At 41.2% G+C, this 24,758-nt stretch overlaps 1 protein-coding gene across 3 annotated transcripts in view; it reads right to left on the reverse strand.

The window, feature by feature from the left end:
- Positions 1 to 24,758, reverse strand: part of WDR19 (WD repeat domain 19) — a 112,428-nt gene that overhangs the window by 10,554 nt on the left and 77,116 nt on the right. For all 3 annotated transcript variants that reach the window (XM_027055491.2, XM_053217452.1, XM_053217453.1), the window contains exons 29-36: positions 20,031 to 20,108; positions 18,656 to 18,752; positions 16,893 to 17,017; positions 13,393 to 13,474; positions 11,556 to 11,706; positions 10,546 to 10,669; positions 9,892 to 9,968; positions 9,460 to 9,584 (exon numbers count right to left, since the gene is read on the reverse strand). In XM_027055491.2, coding sequence (XP_026911292.2) covers positions 9,473 to 9,584; positions 9,892 to 9,968; positions 10,546 to 10,669; positions 11,556 to 11,706; positions 13,393 to 13,474; positions 16,893 to 17,017; positions 18,656 to 18,752; positions 20,031 to 20,108 — 846 coding nt within the window. In that variant the 3' untranslated portion in view covers positions 9,460 to 9,472. The remainder of the gene's footprint in view (positions 1 to 9,459; positions 9,585 to 9,891; positions 9,969 to 10,545; positions 10,670 to 11,555; positions 11,707 to 13,392; positions 13,475 to 16,892; positions 17,018 to 18,655; positions 18,753 to 20,030; positions 20,109 to 24,758) is intronic.

Consider the following 24,758-nt stretch of genomic DNA (forward strand, 5'->3'; position numbering starts at 1 on the left):
CATCTGATAAGGGGTTAATATAAAGAACTCCTACTGTTCAGTTGGGAAAAAATCCAATTAAAAATGATCAAAGGATCTGAATAGAAAATTTTCCAAACAAGATACAACAAATGGTCAATAGGTATGTTTAAAGGATGCTGCTACACATCACTGATCATCAGGGAAATACAAACCAAAACCACAATGATACATCACCTCACACCTGTCAGAATGGCTATTATAAAATGACAAGAAATCACAGGTGTTGGCAAGGACGTGGAGAGAAAGGAGCCATTGTGCACTGTTGGTGGGAAGGTAAACCAGTGCAGCAACTGTGGAAAACAATATAGAGGTTCCTCAAAAAATTAAAAACAGAACTACCATATGGTCCAGCTATTCCACTGCTGGGTATTTATCTGAACAGATCACTATCTTGAAAAGATATCTACACCCCTGTGTTCATTTCAGCATTATTTACAATGGCCAAGATATGGAAACAACCTAAGTGTCCATCTATATTGGATAAAGAAAATGACACTGGAGAAAGAAAGTCATGTGTGTATGCACACACACATAAATGTTATTCAGCCATAAAAGAAAATATTGCCATTCACAACATGGGTGGGCCTTCACTATGCCAAGTGAAATTAGAGAAAGACAAATCCTGTATGGTCTCACTTATATGTATAAAAACACTGAACTCCTACATAACAGAGAACAGTTTGTTGGTTGCCAGACGCCTGGGGTGGGGAGTGGGTGGAATAGATGAAAGTGGTCAAAAGGTACAAGCCTCCAGTTACAAATAAGTGCTGGGGATGTAATGTATAGCATGGTAACTAGAGTTAACTATGTTGGATATTTGGAAGTTACTGTGTGGTGATGGATGTTAACTTACTATGGCAATCATTTCTATATATATAACCATTATGTTGTACACCTAAAACAAGTAATGTCAGTTATTTCTCAAAAAACTTGTGACATAATTATGTTGTTTTAAGATGCTAAATTTGTGATAATATGCAGCAACAGAAAATGAAACAAATCTTAATCATAATTTGAGCACGCTTTAAAAACAGAATTTGACAAGCTGACTCTAAAATTTTATAGAGAGATGGAAAGGATTAAGAGTAGTCAAGGGGCGCCTGGGTAGCTCGGTTAAGCAAGGCTTGTGAGTTCAAGCCCTGAGTTGGGCTCCAAGCTGGGTGTGAAACCTACTTAAAAGAAAAAAAAAAAAAAAGATCACTGGGGATAAAACTGGCAGGAACCAGCAGACAGAAAGGAGCATGTGACTGCTCCCTCCTCTGTCTTCCCTTCCCCTCTACTGCCTTCTAAAGACAGTTTAACCAGGATTCACTGGCAAAGAAGTAGTGTAATTTTCAAAGTTTCTGTCCCATGCAAGTATATAATTTTGAGTTTGAATTTGACACGATAGTATAACAAAAAGCACATGGTTGATGAGAGATCACAGGAATGTGCTAAAACATGATTCTCAACTTTTTCCATGATTGCAGCCTTTTGGGAGTCTTGTGAAAATACAGATGCCACATTCCAGCTCCCAGGGTATCTGATTTAGTCTGATTAGCTTGGGCATCTGCACATTAACTAGTATTTCAGGTGATTCTAGTTTAGATGCACTTTGAGAAGGAATTGGCGTTTCAGAGGAACTTCAAGACTGGATGGTGGCATGAGTATCATTCAGTGTAGACCCCTTTGGATCACATGAGTGGAGGGAAGATAAAGCAGGAAGGGGAACTCCTCTGGAAAGCACAGGGTCCTGAGACACAGAGACAACCCAGGCTACTCCAAGGAACAAATCAAAGCACATCTGGTGGAGGGTCCAAAATATTCCTATGAGTAGGGTAATAACCAAAGTCACAACAACAGAGAGCAAGTAACAATCCCCGAAAAAACACTTCTTGAAGGGCCAGGCCCTGGACAGTGTATGACCCTCCTTTAATATAGCAGTGCTGGTAGGTGCAGAGCATACAGCAAGCTTTTAAAATGCATAAGGGACAGAAAACTAGCCAAAATGGTGAAACGGAAAGAAATTCCTCAAAAGAAATTCCAAGAAGTAGCAACAGCTAACAAATTGACCAAAACCGATTTAAGCAATATAATGGAACAAGAATTTAGAATAGTAGTCATAAAAATGATCGCTGGACTTGAAAAACGCATAGAGAACAGCAGAGAATATTGCTACAGAGATCAAGAGACTAAAAAATAGTCATGATGAATTAAAAAATGGTATAAATGAGGTGCAAAATAAAATGGAGGTGGCTACAGCATGGATTGAAGAGGCAGAAGAGAGAATAGGTGAAGTAGAAGATAAAATTATGGAAGAAAGCTGAGAAAAAGATTAAAAAATCCAGGAGTATGAGGGGAGAAGTAGAGAACTGAGTGATGCAATCAAATGGAACAATATTCGTATTATAGGAATTCCAGAAGAAGAAGAAGAGAGAGAAAGGGACTGAAGGTGGACTTTAACAAATCATAGCTGAAAACTTCCCTGATCTGGGGAAGGAAACAGGCATTGAAATCCAAGAGGCACAGAGAACTCCCTTCAGATGTAATTTGAATCGATCTTCTGCATGACATATCATAGTGAAACTGGCAATATACAAGGATAAAGAGAGAATTCTGAAAGCAGCTAGGGATAAACAGGCCTTAACATACAAAGGTAGACACATAAGGGTAGTAGCAGACCTATCTACTGAAACTTGGCAGGCCAGAAAGGAATGGCAGGAAATCTTCAATGTGATAAACAGGAAAAATATGCAGCTGAGAATCCTTTATCCAGCAAATCTGTCATTCAGAATAGAAGGAGAGATAAAGGTTTTCCCAAACAAACAAAAACTGAAGGAATTCATCACCATTAAACCAGCCCTACAAGAGATCCTAAGGGGGACTCTGTGAGTGAAATGTTGCAAGGACCACAAAGTACCAGAGGCACCACTACAAGGATGAAACCTATAGACATCATAATGACTCTAAACCTGTATCTTTCAATAATAACACTGAATGTCAATGGACTAAATGCTCCAACCAAACGACATAGGGTATCAGAATGGATAAAAAACCAAGACCCATCTATTTGCTGTCTACAAGAGACTCATTTGAGATCTGAGGACACCTTCAGATTGAAACTGAGGGGATGGAGAACTGTCATGCTACTGGAAGTCAAAAGAAAGCTGGAGTAGCCATACTTCCATCAGACAAACTAGACTTTAAATTAAAGGCTGTAACAAGAGATGAAGAAGGGCATTATATAATAATTACAGGGTCTATCCATCAGGAAGAGCTAACAATTATAAATGTCTATGCGCTGAATACCGGAGCCCCCAAATATGTAAAACAATCACAAACATAAGCAACCTATTGATAAGAATGTGGTAATTGCAGGAGACTTTAATACTCCACTTACAGCAATGGAAACATCATCTAGACACAGGGTCAATAAAGAAACAAGGGCCCTGAATGATACATTGCATCAGATGGACTTGACAGATATATTTAGAACTCTGCATCCCAAAGCAACAGAATATACTTTCTTCTTGAGTGCACACGGAACATTCTCCAAGACAGATCACATAGTGGGTCACAAAACAGCCCTTCATAAGTATGAAAGAATTGAGATCATACCATGCAGACTTTCAGACCACAATGCTATGAAACTTGAAATCAACCACAGGAAAAAGTCTGGAAAACCTCCAAAAGCATGGAGGTTAAAGAACATTCTAGTAAAGAATGAGTGGGTCAACCAGGAAGTTAGAGAAGAAGTTAAAAAATATATGGAAACAAATGAAAATGAAAATACAACAATCCAAACGCTTTGGGATGCAGGGAAGGCAGTCCTGAGAGGAAAATACACTGCAATCCAGGCCTATCTCAAGAAACAAGGAAATCCCAAATACAAAATCTAACAGCACACCTAAAGGAAACAGAACAGCAAAGGCACCCCAAACCCAGCAGAAGAGAAATAATAAAGATCAGAGCAGAAATAAACAATATAGAATCTAAAAAAAACAGGGCAGATCAATGAAACCAAGAGTTGTTTTTTTTTGAAAAAATAAAATTGATAAACCTGTAGCCAAGCTTCTCAAAAAGAAAAGGGAGAGGACCCGGGGCGCCTGGGTGGCTCACTTTGTTGGGTGTCTGACTTTGGTTCAGGTCATGATCTCACGTTAGTGGGTTCGAGCCCTTCATCAGGCTCTGTGCTGAGAGCTTGGAGCCTGGAGCCTGCTTCGGATTCTGTGCCTCCCTCTCTCTTTGTGCCCCTCCCCCGCTCTGTCTCTCTCAAAAATAAACATTAAAAAAAAAAAGGGGGAGACGACCCAAATAGATAAAATCATGAATGAAAATGGAATTATTACGACCAATCCCTCAGAAATACAAACAATTATCAGGGAATACTATAAAAAATTGTATGCCAACAAACTGGACAACCTGAAAGAAATGGACAAATTCCTAAGTACCCACACACTTCCAAAACTCTCAGGAAGAAATAGAAGTTTGAACAGACCCATCACCAGTGAAGAAATTGAATCAGTTATCAAAAATCTCCCAACAAATAAGAGTCCAGGACCAGATGGCTTCCCTGGGGAATTGTACCAGACAATTAAAGCAGAGATAATACCTATCCTTCTCAAGCTGTTCCAAAAAACAGAAAGGGAAGGAAAACTTCCAGACTCATTCTATGAAGCCAGCATCACTTTCATTCCCAAACCAGACAGAGACCCAGCAAAAAAGACAACTACAGGCCAATATCCCTGATGAATATGGATGCAAAATTTTTCCACAAGACACTAGGAAATCAAATTCAACAGCATATAAAAAAAATTATTCGCCATGATCAAGTGGGATTCATTCCTGGGCTGCAGGGCTGGTTCGACATTCGCAAATCCATCAATGTGATACATCACATTAATGAAAGAAAATATAAGAACCATATGATCCTGTCAATCGCAGAAAAAGCATTCGACAAAATTCAGCATCTTTTCTTAATAAAGACCCTCGAGAAAGTTGAGATAGAAGGAACATATTTAAACATCATGAAAGCCATTCATGAAAAGCCCACAGCTAATACCGTCCTCAATGGAGAAAAACTGAGAGCTTTTCCCCTGAGATCAGGAATACCACAGGGATGTCCACTCTCACCACTGTTGTTTAACATAGTGTTGGAAGCACTAGCATCAGCAATCAGACAACAAAAGGAAATCAAAGGCATCCAAATTGGCAAAGATGAAGTCAAGCTTTCACTTTTTGCAGATGACATGATATTATACATGGAAAACCCGACAGACTCCACCAAAAGTCTGCCAGAATTGATGCATGAATTCAGCAAAGTTGCAGGATACAAAATCAATGTACAGAAATCAGTTGCATTCTCATACACTAACAATGAAGCAACAGAAAGACAAATAAAGAAACTGATCCCATTCACAATTGCACCAAGAAGCATAAAATACCTAGGAATAAACCTAACCAAAGATGTAAAAGATCTGTATGCTGAAAACTATAGAAAGTTATGAAGGAAATTGAAGAAGATATAAAGAAATGGAAAAACATTCTGTGCTCATGGATTGGAAGAATAAATATTGTTAAAATGTCAATACTACTCAAAGCAATTCCAGTCAAAATTGCACCAGCATTCTTCTTGAAGCTAGAAGAAGCAATCCTAAAATTTGTATGGAACCACAAAAGACCCCGAGTAGCCAAAGTAATATTGAAGAAGAAAACCAAAGTGGAGGCATCACAGTCCCTGATTTTAGCCTCTACAACAAAGCTGTAATCATGAAGACAGCATGGTATTGGCACAAAAACAGACACATAGACCAATGGAATAGAATAGAGACTCCAGAATTGGACCCACAAATGTATGGCCAACTAATCTTTGACAAAGCAGGAAAGAATATCTGATGGAAAAACAGTTTCTTTAACAAATGGTGCTGGGAGAACTGGAAAACAACATGCAGAAGAATTCTTACACTTTCTTACACCATTCACAAAAATAAACTCAAAATGGATGAAGGACCTGAATGTGAGACAGGAAACCATCACCCTAGAGGAGAAAGCAGGAAAAAAAACCTCTCTGACCTCAGCTGCAGCAGTTTCTTACTTGACACATCTCCAAAGGCAAGGGAATTAAAAGCAAAAATGAACTATTGGGACCTCAACAAGATAAAAACCTTCTGCGCTGCAAAGGAAACAATCAACAAAACTAAAAGGCAACCGATGGAATGGGAAAAGATATTTGCAAATGACATGTCGGACAAAGGGCTAGTATCCAAAATCTATAAAGAATTCATCAAACTCCACACCCGAAAAACAAATAATCCAGTGACGAAATGGGCAGAAGACATGAATAGACACTTCTCTAAAGAAGACATCCGGATGGCCAACAGGCACATGAAAAATGTTCAATGTCACTCCTCATCAGGGAAATACAAATCAAAACCACACTGAGATACCACCTCACGCCAGTCAGAATGGCTAAAATGAACAAATCAGGAGACTATAGATGCTGGAGAGGATGTGGAGAAACGGGAACCCTCTTGCACTGTTGGTGGGAATGCAAACTGGTGCAGCCGCTCTGGAAAACAGTGTGGAGGTTCCTCAAAAAATTAAAAATAGATCTACCCTTTGACCCAGGAATAGCACTGCTAGGAATTTACCCAAGAGCTACAGGAGTGCTGATGCATAGGGGCACTTGTACTCCAATGTTTATAGCAGCACTTTCAACAATAGCCAAATTATGGAAAGAGTCTAAATGTCCATCAACTGAAGTATGGATAAAGAAGATGTGGTTTATATATACAATGGAATACTACTTGGCAATGAAAAAGAATGAAATCTGGCCATTTGTAGCAACATGGATGGAACTGGAGAGTGTTATGCAAGTGAAATAAGTCAGGCAGAGGAAGACAGATACCATATGTTTTCACTTATATGTGGATTCTGAGAAACTCAACAGAAGACCACGGAGGTGGAAGGGGGGAAAAAACGTTACAGAGAGGGAAGGAGGCAAACCATAAGAGACTCTTAATACTGAGAACTGAGGGTTGATGGGGGTGAGGGTGAGGGGAAAGTGGGTGATGGGCATTGAGGAAGGCACCTGTTGGGATGAGCATTGAGTGTTGTATGGAAACCAATTTGACAATAAATTTCATTTAAAAACAAAATAGTCAAAACAATCTCGGAAAAAGTAACAGTGCTGGAGGATCCACAGTACCGGACTTTAAGATGTGTCATAAAGTCACAGTAACCAAAACAATAGAGTATTAAAATAGGGGACAAATACATCAATGGAAAAGAAGAGAGGGTCCAGTCCAGAAATATCTATACTTAAAACCTCATTGGTTTTCAGCAAAGGCACTGAAGCAATTCAACGGGGAAAGGAAAGATTTTTCAACAAATGGTATTGGAAGACTGTATATCTGCTTGAGGGAGCTGCAGGATGGGGGGAATCTCAATCCTCCTCTCACATATAAACAAAAATAATTTCAACATGGGTTGCAGACCTAGAACTTCTAGAAGAAAACCTACTAGAATATGCTCATGACTTGTTAGTAGACAAATATTTTTTTAGACAGGACACAATAACCATAAAATTTTAAAATGTATAAATTATAATTAAAATCTCATTAAAAGACACCATTAAGGAAATGAATTGGGAAGCCACAGAAAGAAAATATTTGCAAAATATATCTGACAGATTTGTATCTAGGAAATGCAAATAAAGAAGTTTTACAACTCAATAACTAAAAGACAACCCAGTAACAATGGGGAAGAATAGTTTTCAGCAAAAGATTCTGGGACATGTACATGGCAAAAGAAGGAGGTTGGATCCCTAACTTAGCACACAAAAATTAAATGGATCAAAAATATAAATGTAAGAGCAACAACTATAAAACTCTTAGAGCGAAACAGCTGTAAATATTTTCTTAGATATGACGCCAAAAGTGCATATAGCATATATAACTAAAGACAGAAAAAAAGATAAACTGGACTTCATCAAAATAAAAATTTTTATGTCAAAGGATACTATCAAGAAAGTAAAAAATACTTCCACAGAATGGAAGAGGATATTTGCAAATGATTTATCTAGTAAAACACTTGTATCTAGGGTCTATTAAGAATTCTTATAATTGGGGCGCCTGGGTAGCTCAATCGGTTAAGGGGCCGACTCTTGAATTTCAGCTCAGGTGATGATCTCACGGTTCGTGAGTTGGAGGCCCGCATCAGGCTCTGCACTCACAGTGTGGAACCTGCTTGGGATTCTCTCCCCTCCTCTCTCTCTGACCCTCCCCTGCTCACTCTCTGTCTCTGTGTCTGTCTGTCTCTCTCTCAAAATAAATAAATAATAAAAAACGAATTCTTATAACCCAACAATAAAAAGATAAATTACCAGGTTAAAAAATGGGCAGAGGACTTGAATAGACAGTTCTCCAAAGGTACAAAAATGGCCAAAAAGCCCATGAAAAGATGCTCCATATCTTTAGTCATTAGGGAAATGGAAATCAGAACCACAATGAGATACCACTTTACACCCACTGGGACATTATAAACAAAAAGGCAGACAAGCCTTTGTGTGCTACTGGTGGGAATGCAAGATTTCTCAGGTGCTGTGCAGAGACTAGCAGGGCTGCAGCACAGTGAGCGGGAGGGGGAGGCGGAGGCTGTTTTTGCAGGTGTAGTAGAAAGTTCCCAGAGGGTTTGTGAAGGGAACTTGATACACTGCAGGTGGACGAGAGGACTTGCCCATGGACTGGGGGAAGGGGCGAGGATGAGTCCGATAACGTCCGGGTTTCCGTCCTGACCGGCTAGTTGAATAGAGCTGCTATTAACTGAGGAAAGGAGACTGTGGAGGCAGGTAGTGAGAAAACGCAGAGTTCCATTTTAACCAAGTGAGGGTAGATGCCGTGTCAGGAACCGATCTCACTTTTTCCTTTCAACGAGACACCCGGGTTTGGGCAGGCGGGGCTTTTGGCTTCCCAGGCAGACACCACATTTCCCTGCCTCCCTTTGAAGTATTTGTGGCCATGAGTAAATTCTTGCCAGTGGAATTCAAATGGAAAGGGTATGTATAGCTTCCATGTGGCAAAAATGAGACTTGGAAAGAAGCGATTTTTCAAATCTGTGGAAGCCAAAACCTTTATAATATATTCAGAACTTTAAAAAACTCCATTGTTCATAAGCTGGCTCTGGTTTTAATAGACTGATTAAAAAGAACATGTGGTTTGATAAAATACAGCATAGTTGAAATCCATGATGCTGGTTGGCCAAATAGCCTTTGTCACCATGGACACTGTACAACCTGCCTTTTAGCATTTTTTAAGCACACCAAAGGTTTGTTGTAGATTCTTCAAATCTGACAAGTTACATGATGCACAAAAAGGAGGTGTTGCCAATACAAACTGTAAAGCCATGTCTACTCTGTGGACCCTCATGCCCTGGGAAATGAGTGAATTGTCTGGCACTTACCTGCACGCGCGACTCACTGCTCTACCTCTGTTCGCAGGTACTGGGTACAGTCCAAGATTTTTTTTAGTTGAGCAAAGTTTAGTTTTTCTGAACACATAGGACATGTGCTTTCAGTATTTAACATGCTGTTTGGGGAGGGAAAGGCAGAGTAAAATTAAATACATTCCTTTATCTTTGGGATATTCTAACGTGAAAAACAGCTATTCCTGTCTACACCTCCTTAGTCATGTTCATCATGCAGTTTAAGAATTAGGAATATTCAGTCCTCATGCAAGGTCCCCTTTAAGGATAATGTTCACAAAGGTCATTTAGAAAGTTCTTCCAAGAAGACAACTTGGGTCTTTAGGAACACGAATAAGGAGACCTCAGAATAAAAGAGTGGTTGAATCAAAGGCCTCATCCGTGTGGCGGAATGAAACAATGTACACTTACATCTTAAATTCTGAGTACAGGGCAGGGAAGTCGCAATGTGGGCACACAGTCCAGTCATCCTTCAACATATGGCGACCCTGGAAAGAGTACATTTCAAAGTAAAATTCATCATTTAAAAAATCCCTGCCATCATTCAGTTACGATACACGTATTCAAGTTAAAAGCCAGACCTCTAAATTATGAAATTGGTATTTCACGTAAGTGATTGACTATGAAGAGATGGCGTCAAACAGACTGAAGCCAGATTTCATTTCTCACATTCATAGAAGGGTGTTCAATTTTGTGACATCATTACCTAAATTTATTTTCCTCTAAAATAAAGCTTATGTTAGCCTAGTGATTAACAAATATTCTGTATTTAAATTTTTCTAATAGGTCTTAATATTAATACTAAAAACCACCACTTATGCAGTGCTACAGTATGCCAAGGTAGTGAACTAGGACTTCATGTTCTGTCTTCAACCTGCAGTTTATCTCACTAGGCACACATTGTTAGGGTTGGGCCCGGAAGGTAAAGCAAACTGCACAAGGTTATATAGCCAAGAAAGTGGCAGAAAAAGGCCTTAAGCCAGGACCATCTGATTCCCAAGTGTGTTTTTTCTTACACAGCAAGTATTCAGATGGATTGTGAATATTTGTTAAAAAGAAACTTACTGTTACAATGCAATATGGGATGTTATTTTTGCATCCAAGACACAGGAGTTCACACTCTGGGAGAAGAAATTCGCAGAAGGGACATGGGGTTGTGGCCTCTTCTGTCTCGGATGTATCAGGTCTCCTGTGAGAAGGAATCATGTGTTTAACATGCCTACTTCTTCACAGTCAGAATCCGAAACTAGAGAGAAGCTCAGCATCAGCCTGCACTCTAGCTCAGGAAGGGGGAAGAGGAATCAAGATTGGTCAGACCATAACAGTATATGGGCCACATGCAGGAGTTAGAGTTCACGGCACAGTAAATGGCAGAAAACATGGGTGGGTCTTGCTGTGTCCTCTCTTCTAGGGTCACTGAGAGGTAAGCTTGCCTTTTGTCCTCTGTCTCTCCCTTTTGTATACTCAAGTGGTAAAGACTGCCTAAGGCTGTGCAACAGAACTTCCTTGTGACAACGGCAGTGTTCTAATCCTGTGCTCTCCAATATGGTAGTCATGAGTCACATGAAGCTTCTGAGCGCTTGAAATATGGGTGATGTGAGGAACTAAATTTTAAATTTAATTTTAATTTAAATAGCCACACATGGCTAGCAGTTGCCGTATCAGACCTCATAGCTGTAGAGAAATCTTAACTAGCATCTCTTCAAAGCTAGTGCCCAGGCTGGCGTGGCACCAAAATGTCAGGGCAAACATGCCCCTACGTTTTCTCCCCACCTGCCTCTTCATGAGGAGGGAAATTCTATATGCTCTGGATGGCAAAACTGGAAGGCAGAGGGATCTGTCCTTGCTGGCATCGGAACCCAGCAGCACCAGACCTGGACTGTGATGCTTGGTGTAGGAGTCAAAGAAATCCTGACTTGTTCAAGCCATTGTCGGGTTTTCTGCTGCTGGTAGCTGAATACAGTCCTGATTGCTGCCCCCCATCCATTCTCTTACCGAGCCTGCACACTAGCAGCCGTATTCTAACAAACGCATTTGTGAAGTGTGATTAGATAGCAAGAGCTGTCACTGCCTACCGGACCATAGCCTCAATCTTCTTTTTGTACTTGGCATCTATTTTGTGGCGGTACTCGGGCCTCATCAACATAGCTGCGAAGCTGAAAGCAGAGTTCTTCAGGCCTGCTCTGTGGCACTCGATCACAGTAGACGTCAGGATGGGCACAATGTCTGCAAAACAAGCGAGAGCAGAAAGCACAGTGCTCCTACCGTCATGACTCTGTCCCTGTTCAGGAGGAAAACAGGATCACACCTCTCTAAATGTGCGTTTTCTGGCAAAGAACCAGATGTGTGACCTGTTAAACGAGGACAGGACACAGCAGTGAAGTCGCTGCTTATCAAAATGTCCTTCCTGTGATTATACTGTGTTTTGCCAGGGGACACTTGGACCGGCACTTGCTTGAGGTCATCTGCATGTATCCTCCCGTTACCGGTGAGAGAAAGTTTTGCATTTGACAGGACTGCTGATGCATGGTAAGGGAGATTAATAATTTCATGCACTAACCTCTCTCCATGCATCTGTTTCTCCAGGACAGATACCCAGAAGGTGAATTAATGGATCAAAGAGCATGTCCTTTTAAAAAACACTCTTAGCACAAATTGCCAAACTGCTCTCTAGAAAGGCATATACCAATGTCCATTCCCAACAGCAGTCGCGAGAGTGTGTGTCCTGTTACACCATTTGCCAGCATGGTATACGGTTATTTTAAAGTTTTTTTTCATGTAACAGAAAAGAATATATTTAGAGAACAGGGGTTGGTGAGGTATGACCTGTGAGCCAAATCTGGCCCTCTGTTTTTGTACGACTCATGAGCTAAGAATGGCTTTTACATTTGTCGATGGTTGAAAAAAATCAAAAGAATATTTTGTGACATATGAAAGTTATATGTGGTTAAATGTCCATGTCCAAAAATGTAAAGTCCTTTTGGAGCACAACCATGCTCATGTACGGTTTACGTAGAAACAGTAGTTGTGACAGAGACTGTTTGGCCCACGAGGCCTAGACGTTTAGCCCTTTACAGAAAAATTGTGTTGCCCTGTCGTAGAATGTGGGAAAGTCTATTAACTGAAGAATGTTATAACGATACATCATATGGGATAATGGGACCTTTTGTAGAGGGCGTGGCCTATCATGGTTGAGAAGAGAGTCAGACTTATTAGCTAATAGTGTGATCTCGGGCAAGTGTTATTCACTTCTTTTGCCTCCATTAGCTTCTCTGTAAAATAGGGAAAATAATAATAGTACCCATGTGTGTAGTGTTGAGGTTATTATCCTTAGAAAGATCTGCTTGATCTTGGCTGGCATGTGGGACTTGGATTTTGGAGGAGTTTCTGTCATTTCCAGAACTGATAAGAGTGGCTCACTGCCTAAACTCTTGGTACAAACAATGTGGTTTATGCTGAACACCTGCTCTCTGGGAGTCTGGAAATTTGGTACATACCAAGTGGGAGGTGCTGATGTGACCAGGCCCCCGTACAACCCCTGGGCACTGAGTCTCCTCTGGGAGACCCCATTTTACGTGTGCTGTCATACAACTCATTCCTGGAGGAGTCGAGTGTGTCCTGTGTGACTCCATTTGGAAGGGACCCTTGGAAGCTTGCACCTGTGCTCCTCCAGACTTTGCCCCATGTGCCTTTTCCATTTGCCAATTTGGTTTGTATTCTTTTGCTGAAATAAATCGTAGCCTTCGGCACTATGATGTGCCGAGTTGTGTGAGTCCTAGTGAATTGCCAAACCTGGAGGTGGTCTTGGCATACCGTTATACTATGGTGGCTGCAGAGTTAGTGACTATAGATCTCACGGTGCCACACGAATGCAGAAGTGCAGGTAACAAGCTCTTCTCAGATAGTACTCACGTGACGGAAACTTGCTGATGTTGTTGGCCACCCGAATAAGCATACGTGCCCCTTTCATATGATCTCCATTTTTAACATGAATCTGAAATACATATTTTACTTTTCTTAGAGATTTTGATTCAACCTAATTCACTCTTTATTGCCCCAAATAAAATAATCCCCCCTTGATTATGACCCTGAACAGGGTTGTTCCAGGATCCTTGCAGCCTTACTTGGCTTATGGCACTTGGGATTTCTCCTTTATTCTTCCAGCGGCTGCTGCCTGGCACCATGGCCTCACTGGCCTTACCTCTACTCTGTGCTCTGTTTTCTACTTTGTCTTAGACCATGTGACATGAGTTCAAATCCCTGATCCATCTCTTCCTGGACATTTTTGGAGGGCTAATGATACCAACTTTGCCAAGCGGTCATGAGACCTGAAGGCTGGGTCTGTCAGGCTGAAAGGGGATGAGTTGTTAAAGGAAAAGGGTGCTTGCCTGTCGTGTGGAAAAAGGGGCAGCGATGGCTGGAGGGGCCTGAGATTGGGTAAGTACTAAGTACGAGCAGGGTCTGTGATGCTTAAGATGAGAGGAAGCTGGAGAGTCCACAGGACCAGGCCACAACGTTGCTGCATCATCCAGGCAAGGTGGGGCAGCCGACAGGGGTGGAGGGTGCGGGGTGAGGGGAGCAGACTGAATAGGAGGCAGAACTGGTGAGAATGTGCAGGGCAAGTTTAGAGTAACTCCCAGGCATCCAGTCTAAGCAAATGAATGATAGTAGAATTTACTGAGCACTGCAACCTTCTGTTAACTGAATCTAAAGGGTAGGGAGTCCCCTGCTGTTTGTCCTCTGTTGACTCTCTGTGCCTCAGACTTCCCAGCCCAGTCATCCAGACCCAGAGTTCCCAGGCTGTCCCTCAGCCAGAGTCCCTGTCCCACCTCTGAGAGGAAACATCCACCAAAGCTGTCTTGATATCCCCTGAAATGTGGATGGCTTTTTTCAGTCCTTGGTGTCAAAGATGGTGCTGACATTTTCACATGAACTTGTTCTTACTTGGAAAGGTTAACAGTTTCACTTCTGATATCACACTTAAAAATCTTGGGAATGTTTGGTGCTTGTGAAAGAGGCAAACATTACAGCAAAGGGGAAGAGTCACAGGGGCCCTGCAGTGGGAGGGAAGAGGGTCTCTGGTCCTATGCAAGTGACAGGCCAGCCCTTAATGCCAGAGGAAAAGAAAAAGACTTGAGAACCATCCCTATCACTTAGGGTGCTTCTTATATAAGGATTCCTTAACTTTTGCTTCCCATCTTCTACCAGCTTTTTTTTTTTTTTTTTTTTAATGCTTATTGTTGAGAGAGACAGAGACAGCACAAGCAGGGGAGGAGAAGAAAGAGAAGGAGACCCAGAATCCAAAGCAGGTTCCAGGCTCCAAGCTGTCAGCACAGAGCCTGATGCAGGGCTTCAACTCACAAACTGTGAGATCATGACCTGAACTGAACTTGGACGCTTAACTGGCTGAGCCACTCAGGTGCCCCCCACCAGCTCTTTCTATCCTCCCGCTGACCCCAAAAGTTCCATCTTGCTGGATTCTGTGCCCCCAGCACATTGGCACTGCCACTCAGGTCTGAAGCTGAGAGAGACCTCCCTTCTCCCTTTCTACTCTTTTCCACATGAGAGAACGGATCTTCCTGCTGCTCTGGAGGGAAATGTACTCTCAGGGGTTGCAAGCTGGAATTCTAATTTTTCCCTTAAAATCAGTGTTACAGGGGCGCCTGGGTGGCTCAGTCGATTAAGCGTCTGACTTCAGCTCAGGTCACGATCTCACGGTTCGTGAGTTCGAGCCCTGCGTTGGGCTCTGTGCTGACAGCTCAGAGCCTGGAGCCTGCTTCACATTCTGTGTCTCCTTCTCTCTCTGCCCCTTCCCTGCTCATGCTGTGTCTCTTTCTGTCTCAAAAATAAATAAATATTAAAAAAAAAATCAGTGTTACAGAACTGTGTGGCGTAACACGGTAGCCACTAGCCACATGTGGCTGTTTAAATTTAAAAATGAAAATTGTAAGTCATCTCTACACCCGTGGGGCTCAAACTCATGACCCTGAGATCCAGAGTCACATGCTTTTCCAAATGAGCCAGCCAGGTGCCCCTAAAATTAAAATTATGTAAAGGAAAAAAAAAATGAGTTTATCAGTTGCACCAGCTGTATTTAAGGTGCCCCACAGCCAGGCTAGTGGCTGCCACGTGGGGCAGCATAGATACGGTACACTTCTAACACTGTAGAAAGTTCTATTGGACACTGCTGTTACAGATAATTGGGATCTAAGTCATTCATAATATGACTACTGTGATCCTAGGTACTGTCAAAATTAAATAAGCTCTTGTGGACTGGCCTGAATGCCAATTTAACATTAATATGGGAAGGTATATTCTGATATAAATGAAAATCTGGAAAAATATGTAGGTTGGATTCTGTATCTTTACAAAGATGTATTTATGTGTGTGTGGATACACACACATATAATATTTAAGAAAACTGTACACAAGTATTTGAGATTTGCGTGATGTATTTTGTTTTTTATTAAAAATTACTAATTGAAAAAACAGAACAGACAACTGGACATAAATACTAATGTAAAAAAAACATGCACACATGTCTTCATAGAAGTATGGAGGGCGTATACAGCACTGTGTTAACAGGTGTTATGTATGGTGATGGGCTCAAAGGGTAAATTTTTCATTATACTTTTCTACACTCTCTAAATTTTCTCAGTGAATATGTATTATTTTTATATTCAGATGAAAACTAAATAGTATTAAAAATCATGGAGGGGCGCCTGGGTGGCTCAGTCGGTTAAGCGGCCGACTTTGGCTCAGGTCATGATTTCACGGTCCGTGAGTTCGAGCCCCACGTCAGGCTCTGTGCTGACAGCTCAGAGCCTGGAGCCTGTTTCAGATTCTGTGTCTCCTTCTCTCTGACCCTCCCCCGTTCATGCTCTGTCTCTATCTGTCTCAAAAATAAATAAACGTTAAAAAATTAAAAAAAAAATCATGGAATTGTATAAAATCCACGATCTTAGAATTAATATAAGCTCTGGTTGAACAAAAATGTCTTTTTTTTTTTTTTTTTTTTTTTGGCCAGGTAATACATTTATGTGCTTCAAAACCAAAACAAGGTAAAACAAGGTACACGGAGAAAGATATGCTCCCTTCTGTCGCCTGATTGGGATGGTACCAGGCCCCCTCTGTCCCATGTCTTGTTCCCTTTAGGAAATTACTTTTGCTAGCTAGACTTCTGAGTATATTTCTCATTTTACTTGCAATGAATATTTATTCATTCTTATTTTTTTCCCTTTTGCACACAAAAGGCAGCATATTGTACAATTATTCTATGTTGCTTTTTTTCACTTAACAACATAGAGATCTAGAAAATCACGCTCATCCAATGGAGGGGTGCCCATAAAAAAAATCCTTCAGGTGATAAACTCACTTGGCAGATTATGTCCCAAGTCACTGTAAGGCCTCACCTTCACGAGGATATAACTGTGCAGAATCATGAGGTTGGTGGCCATCTCAGAGGGAATTTTGATCTTCTGGGATTTAAGTTCTGCATACATACTGAAGAGAACGTCGTGTGCATTCCGATAGTTTCCTTGGAAAAAGGCGGCAAGATGGCATTATTGCAAAGGATGAAATCTGAGGACTTTCTGTGGGCCCTCATTTTATTTTATTTTTTAAAGTTTTTATTCAAATTCCAGTGAGTTCATACACAGGGTAACATTAGTATCAGGTGAAAATACAGTGATTCAGCACTTCCATACATCACCCGGTGCTCATCACAATGTGGGCTCTCATTTTACAAGTAGATTTTGTTATTAGCAATATCTTTATAATTTCTTACATAAAGTAGCTTAGTTTTTCCTGTGGTAATTGATGGTTCTAATACCCAACCAGTCCCTCAGGGAGCAAATGGTGTCATCCTAGACCCCTCCCTCTTCCTCAGGGCTCCACCTGCCCCCAAAGCAGATGGCGATCAAGTTCCGAGTCACCTTCTAGGTCTCCCAAATCCAGCCTGGTCCCAGGCCTGCTGTAATGCCTCTCGCCATCTCTCTGCAGCCGTGTCCTATTGGGTGTTCCTCTGTGCTGCTTCTGCCTCCATTCTGAGAAGTCTGAGTGATCTTGTCAAAGCTCAAGGTCACACCCCAACATAAAACCCTCCAAAGGCCTTAGGGATCACGTGCAAACTCCTGAGCCAAGGTCCTGAGCCCTTCAGGATCTGCCTCCTCCTACCTTCCTAACCTTACCTCTGCCCTCCCCTCCTGCCTCCCCCCACCACCACAATAGGTGCCCAGGAGTCCCTTGCTCCTCTGAGTCTATGTCCTCCTTTGCTGCTGCTGCTCTCCCTGCATATGCCTTTCTCCTTCATCTTCTGCCATCTCAGCCTTTCAAAACTCAGCTGAAACTTCTGTTGCCTTCTCTCCTCTCCATCTTCCAACTCCCTACAACACCTCCAACCCTCAGGTGAGGTGGATCCCTCTCCTGGTGCCCTTTTAGTGGATTTCTGTTCTATTCTGGCACTTATCACCCTTTATAACAACTCTCTCCCACCAAATCAAGACTCCCTGAGGGCGGGACTGTGCCACAGTCCTCTGAATCGTGTATCTCGCAGTGGGTGCTAGATCAACGTAAACTGAGTAAAGCAGTGACTCATTTCATTTTGTATTTGCCAAAATTGTGTTCCATATTTCCGAACATCTAGAAGAATCAGCTTGCAGAAACTAGTGAATATACGAGACTAATTCTCTGACTTAGTCAATAAACATTTAGAGAGCATGTAAGGGAAGAGAAGCCTTACGGAGGCTCTATAAATGGTCCCTGTGTACTATTAAGAACTAGGTCAATAATAACATCACACCATCTTCCACTTTCCAATCTCTTTCATATTGTTAAAGTTAAACATGTGGCATGGAAAGAAGGTGTGGCGAAGTGTACGAGAGGGGCACTGGGCTGGAGAGGGGAGAGGGCACTGTCCCAGAGACAAGAGCTGCGAGGCCGTGAGAAGAGGAAATAGCACTACCGAGAGAAGGCATTAGTGGAGTTACCTAGATCCCCCTGTGCTGGTCAACTATTGTACTGCTCTGAAACCCAGAAATGGTCATTCTCCTCATCTTCTGGGTTCAAAGCAAACCTAGATTAGAAAAGGGATACTTTTTCCAGGGCATTTCGAAAAGAGTTTGGAGCTTGATTCTACTACTTGACTACGAGACAAACGTGAATGTCAGGGACGTACCTGCAGACTGCTCTTCTCTCGCAATGATGATGGCAGTCCGGGCAGCTTCTCGGTACTGTTTCAGGGCCATGTACAAGCGGAACAGGTACTTGGCATCCTGACATACAAACCATTAGAGAAACATCACTCTTCATTAGCCAGGGGGACAAACACCTAAAATTTTTCATTTCAGTCGGAATCCACTTTTGATATTGTTTAAAAAAGTCCACTGAATAAAGAATTTATTTTTTATCAAGAATTTATTCATAGTTTAATATGTGCCAGGTAATAGTCTAAGTACTTGAGAAATATTAATGTGTTTAAATCCTCATGCTCTTCCTGGGAAGAAGGCATGGTTATACACTAATTGCACTGATGAGAAACACACACAACAGGACCTCTCCAGAGTCTGGATTTGAGCCACAGTGATCAGGCTTCAGAGTCTGTGTTCCTAATGCTACTCCACAGAGTTATCTCCTGTGTGCGATAGCAAAATGTATTCTTATATCAACTTTGCAAAAACTTAAAAGTTTTTACACCTATATAAATTTCTCTGGCCCATAAGAACGCTGGCCTTTGATTATTTTCTGTTCCCATTCTCTTCACCTATAGACAATTTTATATACCTGACACTGTTTTCCTGATTACTAGAATAAGTGGACATGAGGTGAGGTGGTTTGGAACAGTTTAAGGGCCTGTGCCCTTTGGTAGGTTAACTTAGCTTCCCTGGGTCTCCCGTTTCTGTCTATGGACTCAGGGATCAGGACTGCTACCATCCTCTCCAGCTATGACATTCTGGCACCTCTCCAAACCAGTAACTTGACTTCCTTCACAAGAAGATCACCTCAGACATCAAAACAAAAGGGAAGAACAAGCTCGGGGGTGTTCTCAAAGGGGACTGTCCCCATCAGGACTGTGAGAAGACCAATGTCTGAATGAACTCCCAAGAGTCACATACTTAGAAAATGTGTTCTTAATGATTTATTTCTACTTTATATTTATAGTGAGTTACTTTTACGCTAAATATGATTGTTATTAACACAATTTTTGAAATATGAACAAAGTATGCTGATTTTTAGGGATTAATGCTCATAGTTCTAATAATAGTTTTCAAAGTTCCCAGAATAAATAAAACTCTTTAACATTTGAGGAAAGTTGTGGGTGGTGTGAACTGTTATCTAGAGGATTGTGGCTATTTCACAGGGGACAATGCCAATTTCAAAGGGTGAATATACCCAATATCCTCTAAAATGCAGGGACTGTCTAGAAGATTATATTCAGAGAGAAACTTTACAAGTCCATGATGCAGAACCCATAATAGGTAAAAACAGGGCAGAAGAAAGTCAAATGGTAACTAAAATACTTAGAACCCAAGAGAAGACAACATTTCTAGTACCTTAGGCATGCCATCACTCTCTCCCATAAGGTGGTCTATCAGCTGACTGGTCAGCAGTTCATCTTTGGCCTGACCAACCTGTTTAGGAAGAGAAAGAAACAGTAAATTCAGCATCTTAAAACTAGAAAGGAAGGGGAGGAGGGGCAGAAAACCTTGTGCTAAGGAAATAGAATTAAAAAATCGTAAAAATGGCTATAGTCAAGTCCTGACATGATATAAATTCAGGGTCTTTCTTCATTTATTTGTAGAGTCTCCAGTAATAAAAGTCTATCCTTAAAAACTACAGCTTTTCTCAGTTGCTGTATCAAAAGACCGTTCCCCCCCCCCCCCCCACACACACACAGAATATACTTTTTGGATGTTTCAGTAAAAACTTTCTCAAGGTGAACATGGCACGTAGAGAATAAGGTCTTGAGTGCAGGAACTAGGCCTTCTGCAAGCACACAGTACCAAGCACTGCGTCTCCACTGCTCCCCAAGGAAACACATCGAGTCCCACTGATGTGTGGTGTTGATCAGGAAAAATTACATACGATATCGGAGGATGGAAATGTGTTTTAGTAGGGATAATTACTGACGAGGAGGCTTAAGAGTCTTGTGTCTGTAAAAAAGGGGTGAGCCAAGAATGCAACTGGAGCTCCACCAAAGGGAACGAACACTGAAGAGGGCAGTGCTGTGCTTGTATTAATGATACAGTGCAAAGAGCCACCAGAAAAAGAAGGAAACCGTTACGAGGGACAGAGCAACATGTGGCCTAGCTTGCTATGCTTGAGGGAAAAAGATAAAAGTTTGGAAGTTCCTTGTGCAGAAGAGACTGTGGTGAACGTGTGGGGTGGAGAGGGCCTTGGGGCTGCAGAATTTCTACACACTTCACTCACTGTGGTAGTCATCAGTGCAAGAAAGCTAAGCCTTTACAAATCTGTTGCCTCTGCTTTTGCCACTGCTGTAAGGAAGCGATGCTGTAAGGAAGAGAAATCCTGTACAGCTCATCATCTCAATGGCTCTTGTGGATGGTTTTGGGTGAATGAGCCAGTACGGAGACATGGTAAAGCAAGGGCTCTGGGGTCAGCCTGCCTGAGGTCAAAAGATCACCTGGTTACTCTTGGGACCCCAATGAGGATAAAAAAAATACCTAACTCGCCGTATTGTTTTAAGGATTAAATAAGTTAATACCCATAAAGGGGTTGGACTGATGTTAAGCAGTGCTATCTGATGTTGCTGGACATAGCAAATAAAAATACAGGATGCCCAGTTAAATATGAGTTTCAGAGGGTTGAACACACCCAAAATGTTAGGATGGAAAAGGGAGCCAGTAAGGAATAGATGTGGCCGTCAAGAATTAAAAGAAGGGGGGTGCCTGGGTGCCTCAGTCGGTTAAGTGTCCGACTTCGGCTAAGGTCATGATCTCATGGTTTGTGAGTTTGAGCCCTGCACTGAGCTCTGTGCTGACAGCTCAGAGCCTGGATGGAGCCCAGTTCAGATTCTGTGTCTCCCTCTCTTTCTCTCTGCCCCTCCCTTGCTTGCACTCTCTCTCTCTCAAAAATAAAGAAAACATTGAAAAATTTTTTTTAAAAATTAAAAGAAGGATGAAGACAGAATGCTGAGGAACACTTACATACTGGAGTAGAGGAGTTGGTGAAGGAGGCTGAGAAGGGACCATTTGAGAAGTAATGGGAGAAGCAGTGTTCTAAGGGAGTCATAAGAAAGATGTAGTAATGATAGTGTAAAATGCTCTCATAACATGGAGTGAAGACAGAGAAGAGACTTTTATATTTAGCAGTGGGGACCTTTTAGAGAAGGTTTACAGAGTGGTGAAGGCAGAAGCTGACTGCAGAGAGGAAGGAAGCCCCCCAGCACAGTTAAAAGATCCTGTGAAGACCCATCTTTCTCATCCATATCATGGGTTCATTCAGGTAATGATTCTCAAGTAGGGCTGTACTATACACACACCAACACACACACACACACGCACCAAGAATGCATTTCAGGACCTTAAGGGGTAGAGGATGGGGTAGGGTGGGGGTTGGTAAATTGTGAACATTTTCAAGATATTCTCAATTATGGAGTCAGCAAGTAAGAGTGCACAGATTATAAGAAATTCAAATGTGGGGGGGGGTGTCTCAAGGTGGAAAGGAAAGAAAGGAATGGAGGGTTGAAAGGAAACTTCTATCATCCATATAGTGTGTTCACTAAGTTGGGAACCAACATGTGTTCAACTAAGCAAATATTTATTGAGTGGCCATAATGTGCTAAACACTCTATGAAGAAATGGGTCCTTGACCTTGAGGAGCTATTAATCTGAAGGGAGATAACTGTAGTGGTAGGTGATGTTCAAAGTACTTAGAGAAGAGTCTAAGGACGGTGAAATTTCATCCAGAGGACAGTTCACAAAAGGCTTGTGTGTGAAGTGGGTCTTGCATGTTGTGTGGGAGTATGAAAGGCAGACGTGTAGGAGGGTGGGTGGCCTTGGTGTAGGGGACCACAAGAATGAAGGAACACAGGAAGGGGAGCCTTGAATTACTCGGGTAGAAGTGGCCAGGTTAGTGTAGCATAGGCTACTGACATAGAGGAGTGTAACAGGCAATTTGGTTGGAAAGAAGACTTAGTCATAGTTCTGTTACTTTCTATTTGGGTGGCTTTAGGTTAGTCATATCATCCTATGGGACCTCTTGTTCCTCGCCAATAAAATGAAGAGGTTAGACAAGATCACCTGCAGGGGTACCTAAGCTTCTGTGGTTCATGAAGAATAGATTGGGAACAAATTATGAGGCAACTGGGAGGCAATGCAGCTAGAGAATAAAAGGATTTAAAACTGGACTTCAGGAAAATTCTCTGGTAGTGAAGTGCAGAATGCACTTGTCTGAATGAATGAAGTTATCCTAGTAATGGATAATAAACACAAATATATTGGTTTTATAGGCCACATGTCCCTGAACTTAGTAAAATTTATTATAATGAAATATATAGCACAACACCTAGAAGTAGCTATGGGAGGATTAAAGAATACTCATAAAAGGAGAAAAATTTGATAGCTGCAAGGGACATCTATACTTTTGTCTGATACCAATTCCTTTAACTTTTCTGAGAAATGCTCCTACTTTCATTTCAACCATGGTATTCCATTGACACTTCCATGCCTCAGAGGACCCTATTCCCCATGACAATAGAGGTGTAATGTCTAGGGGTTGGAATTTAACCTAATTTGCCCAAGCAGATTATTCCATCCTTGTGGCCACCAGTTGTTTAATCTTGTAATGGACACCTGAACTAACCAATTCAGAGTCCTTCTGGACTTATGCATTTGGGGCCAGAATTCTGGTCCATCTTTAGCAGGAAGGGTGGGAGATGTATTCTTGAGAGTTGCTGGCAGCATTGAGTCTGGCTTTCTGGAGGAAATACGCCTTAGAAAATGTGGATATGCAGAGAAAATCAGGGAATGAAACTATTTTCATAATGAAATAAAACGGCCTTTTGTGGATGGCCAGAGAATAATTTTCATACTTTACTAATTTCACTGCAGCTTCAAATTCAGGTACTTTTAGAACATACTAATTTTTATGCCATAATAAGAAATGCCAATACTTTTACTGAAAAGGCTTAGAAATAGAATATTGCTAGCACCCAAATTATGGTCTCTAAAACAATTTCTCACTGAAAGGAACTAGACCTTCTTAGAGAAATGACTGATTCCACGTCTGGGGCAAGAAATGGAATTTGGCCACAGCAATTAGGCAAGAAAAAGAAATAAAAGGCATCTAAATTGGAAAGGAAGAAGTTAAATTGTCACTATTTGGAGATGATATGTTACTATATATAGAAAACCCCAAGGAATCCACCAAAAAACTATTAGAACTGATAACTAAATATTGTAAGATACAAAATCAATATGCAAAAATTTGTTGCATTTCTGTACACTAATAGTGAAACATCAGAAAGAGAAATTAAGAAAACAATCCCATTTACAATTGCATCAAAAAGAATAAAATACCTAGCAGTAAATTTAACCAAGGAGGTGAAAGACTTGTGTACCGAAAACCATAAGACACTGATGAAAGACACTGAAGATGACACAGATAAACGGAAAGGTACTCTGTGCTCATGAATTAGAAGAATACTCTTAAAATGTCTCTATTACCCAAAGCACTATACAGACTCAAAGTAATACCTGTCAAAATTTCAATGGCATACTTCATAAAACTAGAACAAATAACTGTAAAATTTGTATGAAGCTAGAAAAGATCCTGAATAGCCAAAGCAGTATTGAGATAGAAGAACAAAGCTGCCTGCAGGTCTCATGCTCTCGGATTTCAAATTATACTACAAAACTACAGTAATCAAAACAGTATGGTATTGGTACAAAGACAGACACACAGGTTAATGGAACACAGTAGACAGCCCAGAAGTAAATCCACATATATAGGGACAATTTATCTATGACAAAAGCAAAAACAATGAAGACAGGAGAGTCTTTAGTAAGGGGTATTGGAAAAACTGGAAAGCCACATTGAAAAGAATGAAACTAGACCACTTTTTAACTCCATACACAAAAAATTAAAATGTATTAAAGACTTGAATGTCAGACCTGAAGCCATAAAACTCTAGAAGAAAACATAGGAGGTAAGCTCCTTGACTTTGGTCTTAGTGATGTCTTTATGGATCTGACTCCAAAGGCAAGGCGAACAAAAACAAAAGTAAACAAATGGAATTACATCAAACTAAAAAGTTGCAC

The sequence above is a fragment of the Acinonyx jubatus genome, chromosome B1 (assembly GCF_027475565.1).
Source record: "Acinonyx jubatus isolate Ajub_Pintada_27869175 chromosome B1, VMU_Ajub_asm_v1.0, whole genome shotgun sequence".
In the NCBI taxonomy this organism is placed as follows: Eukaryota; Metazoa; Chordata; class Mammalia; order Carnivora; family Felidae; genus Acinonyx; species Acinonyx jubatus.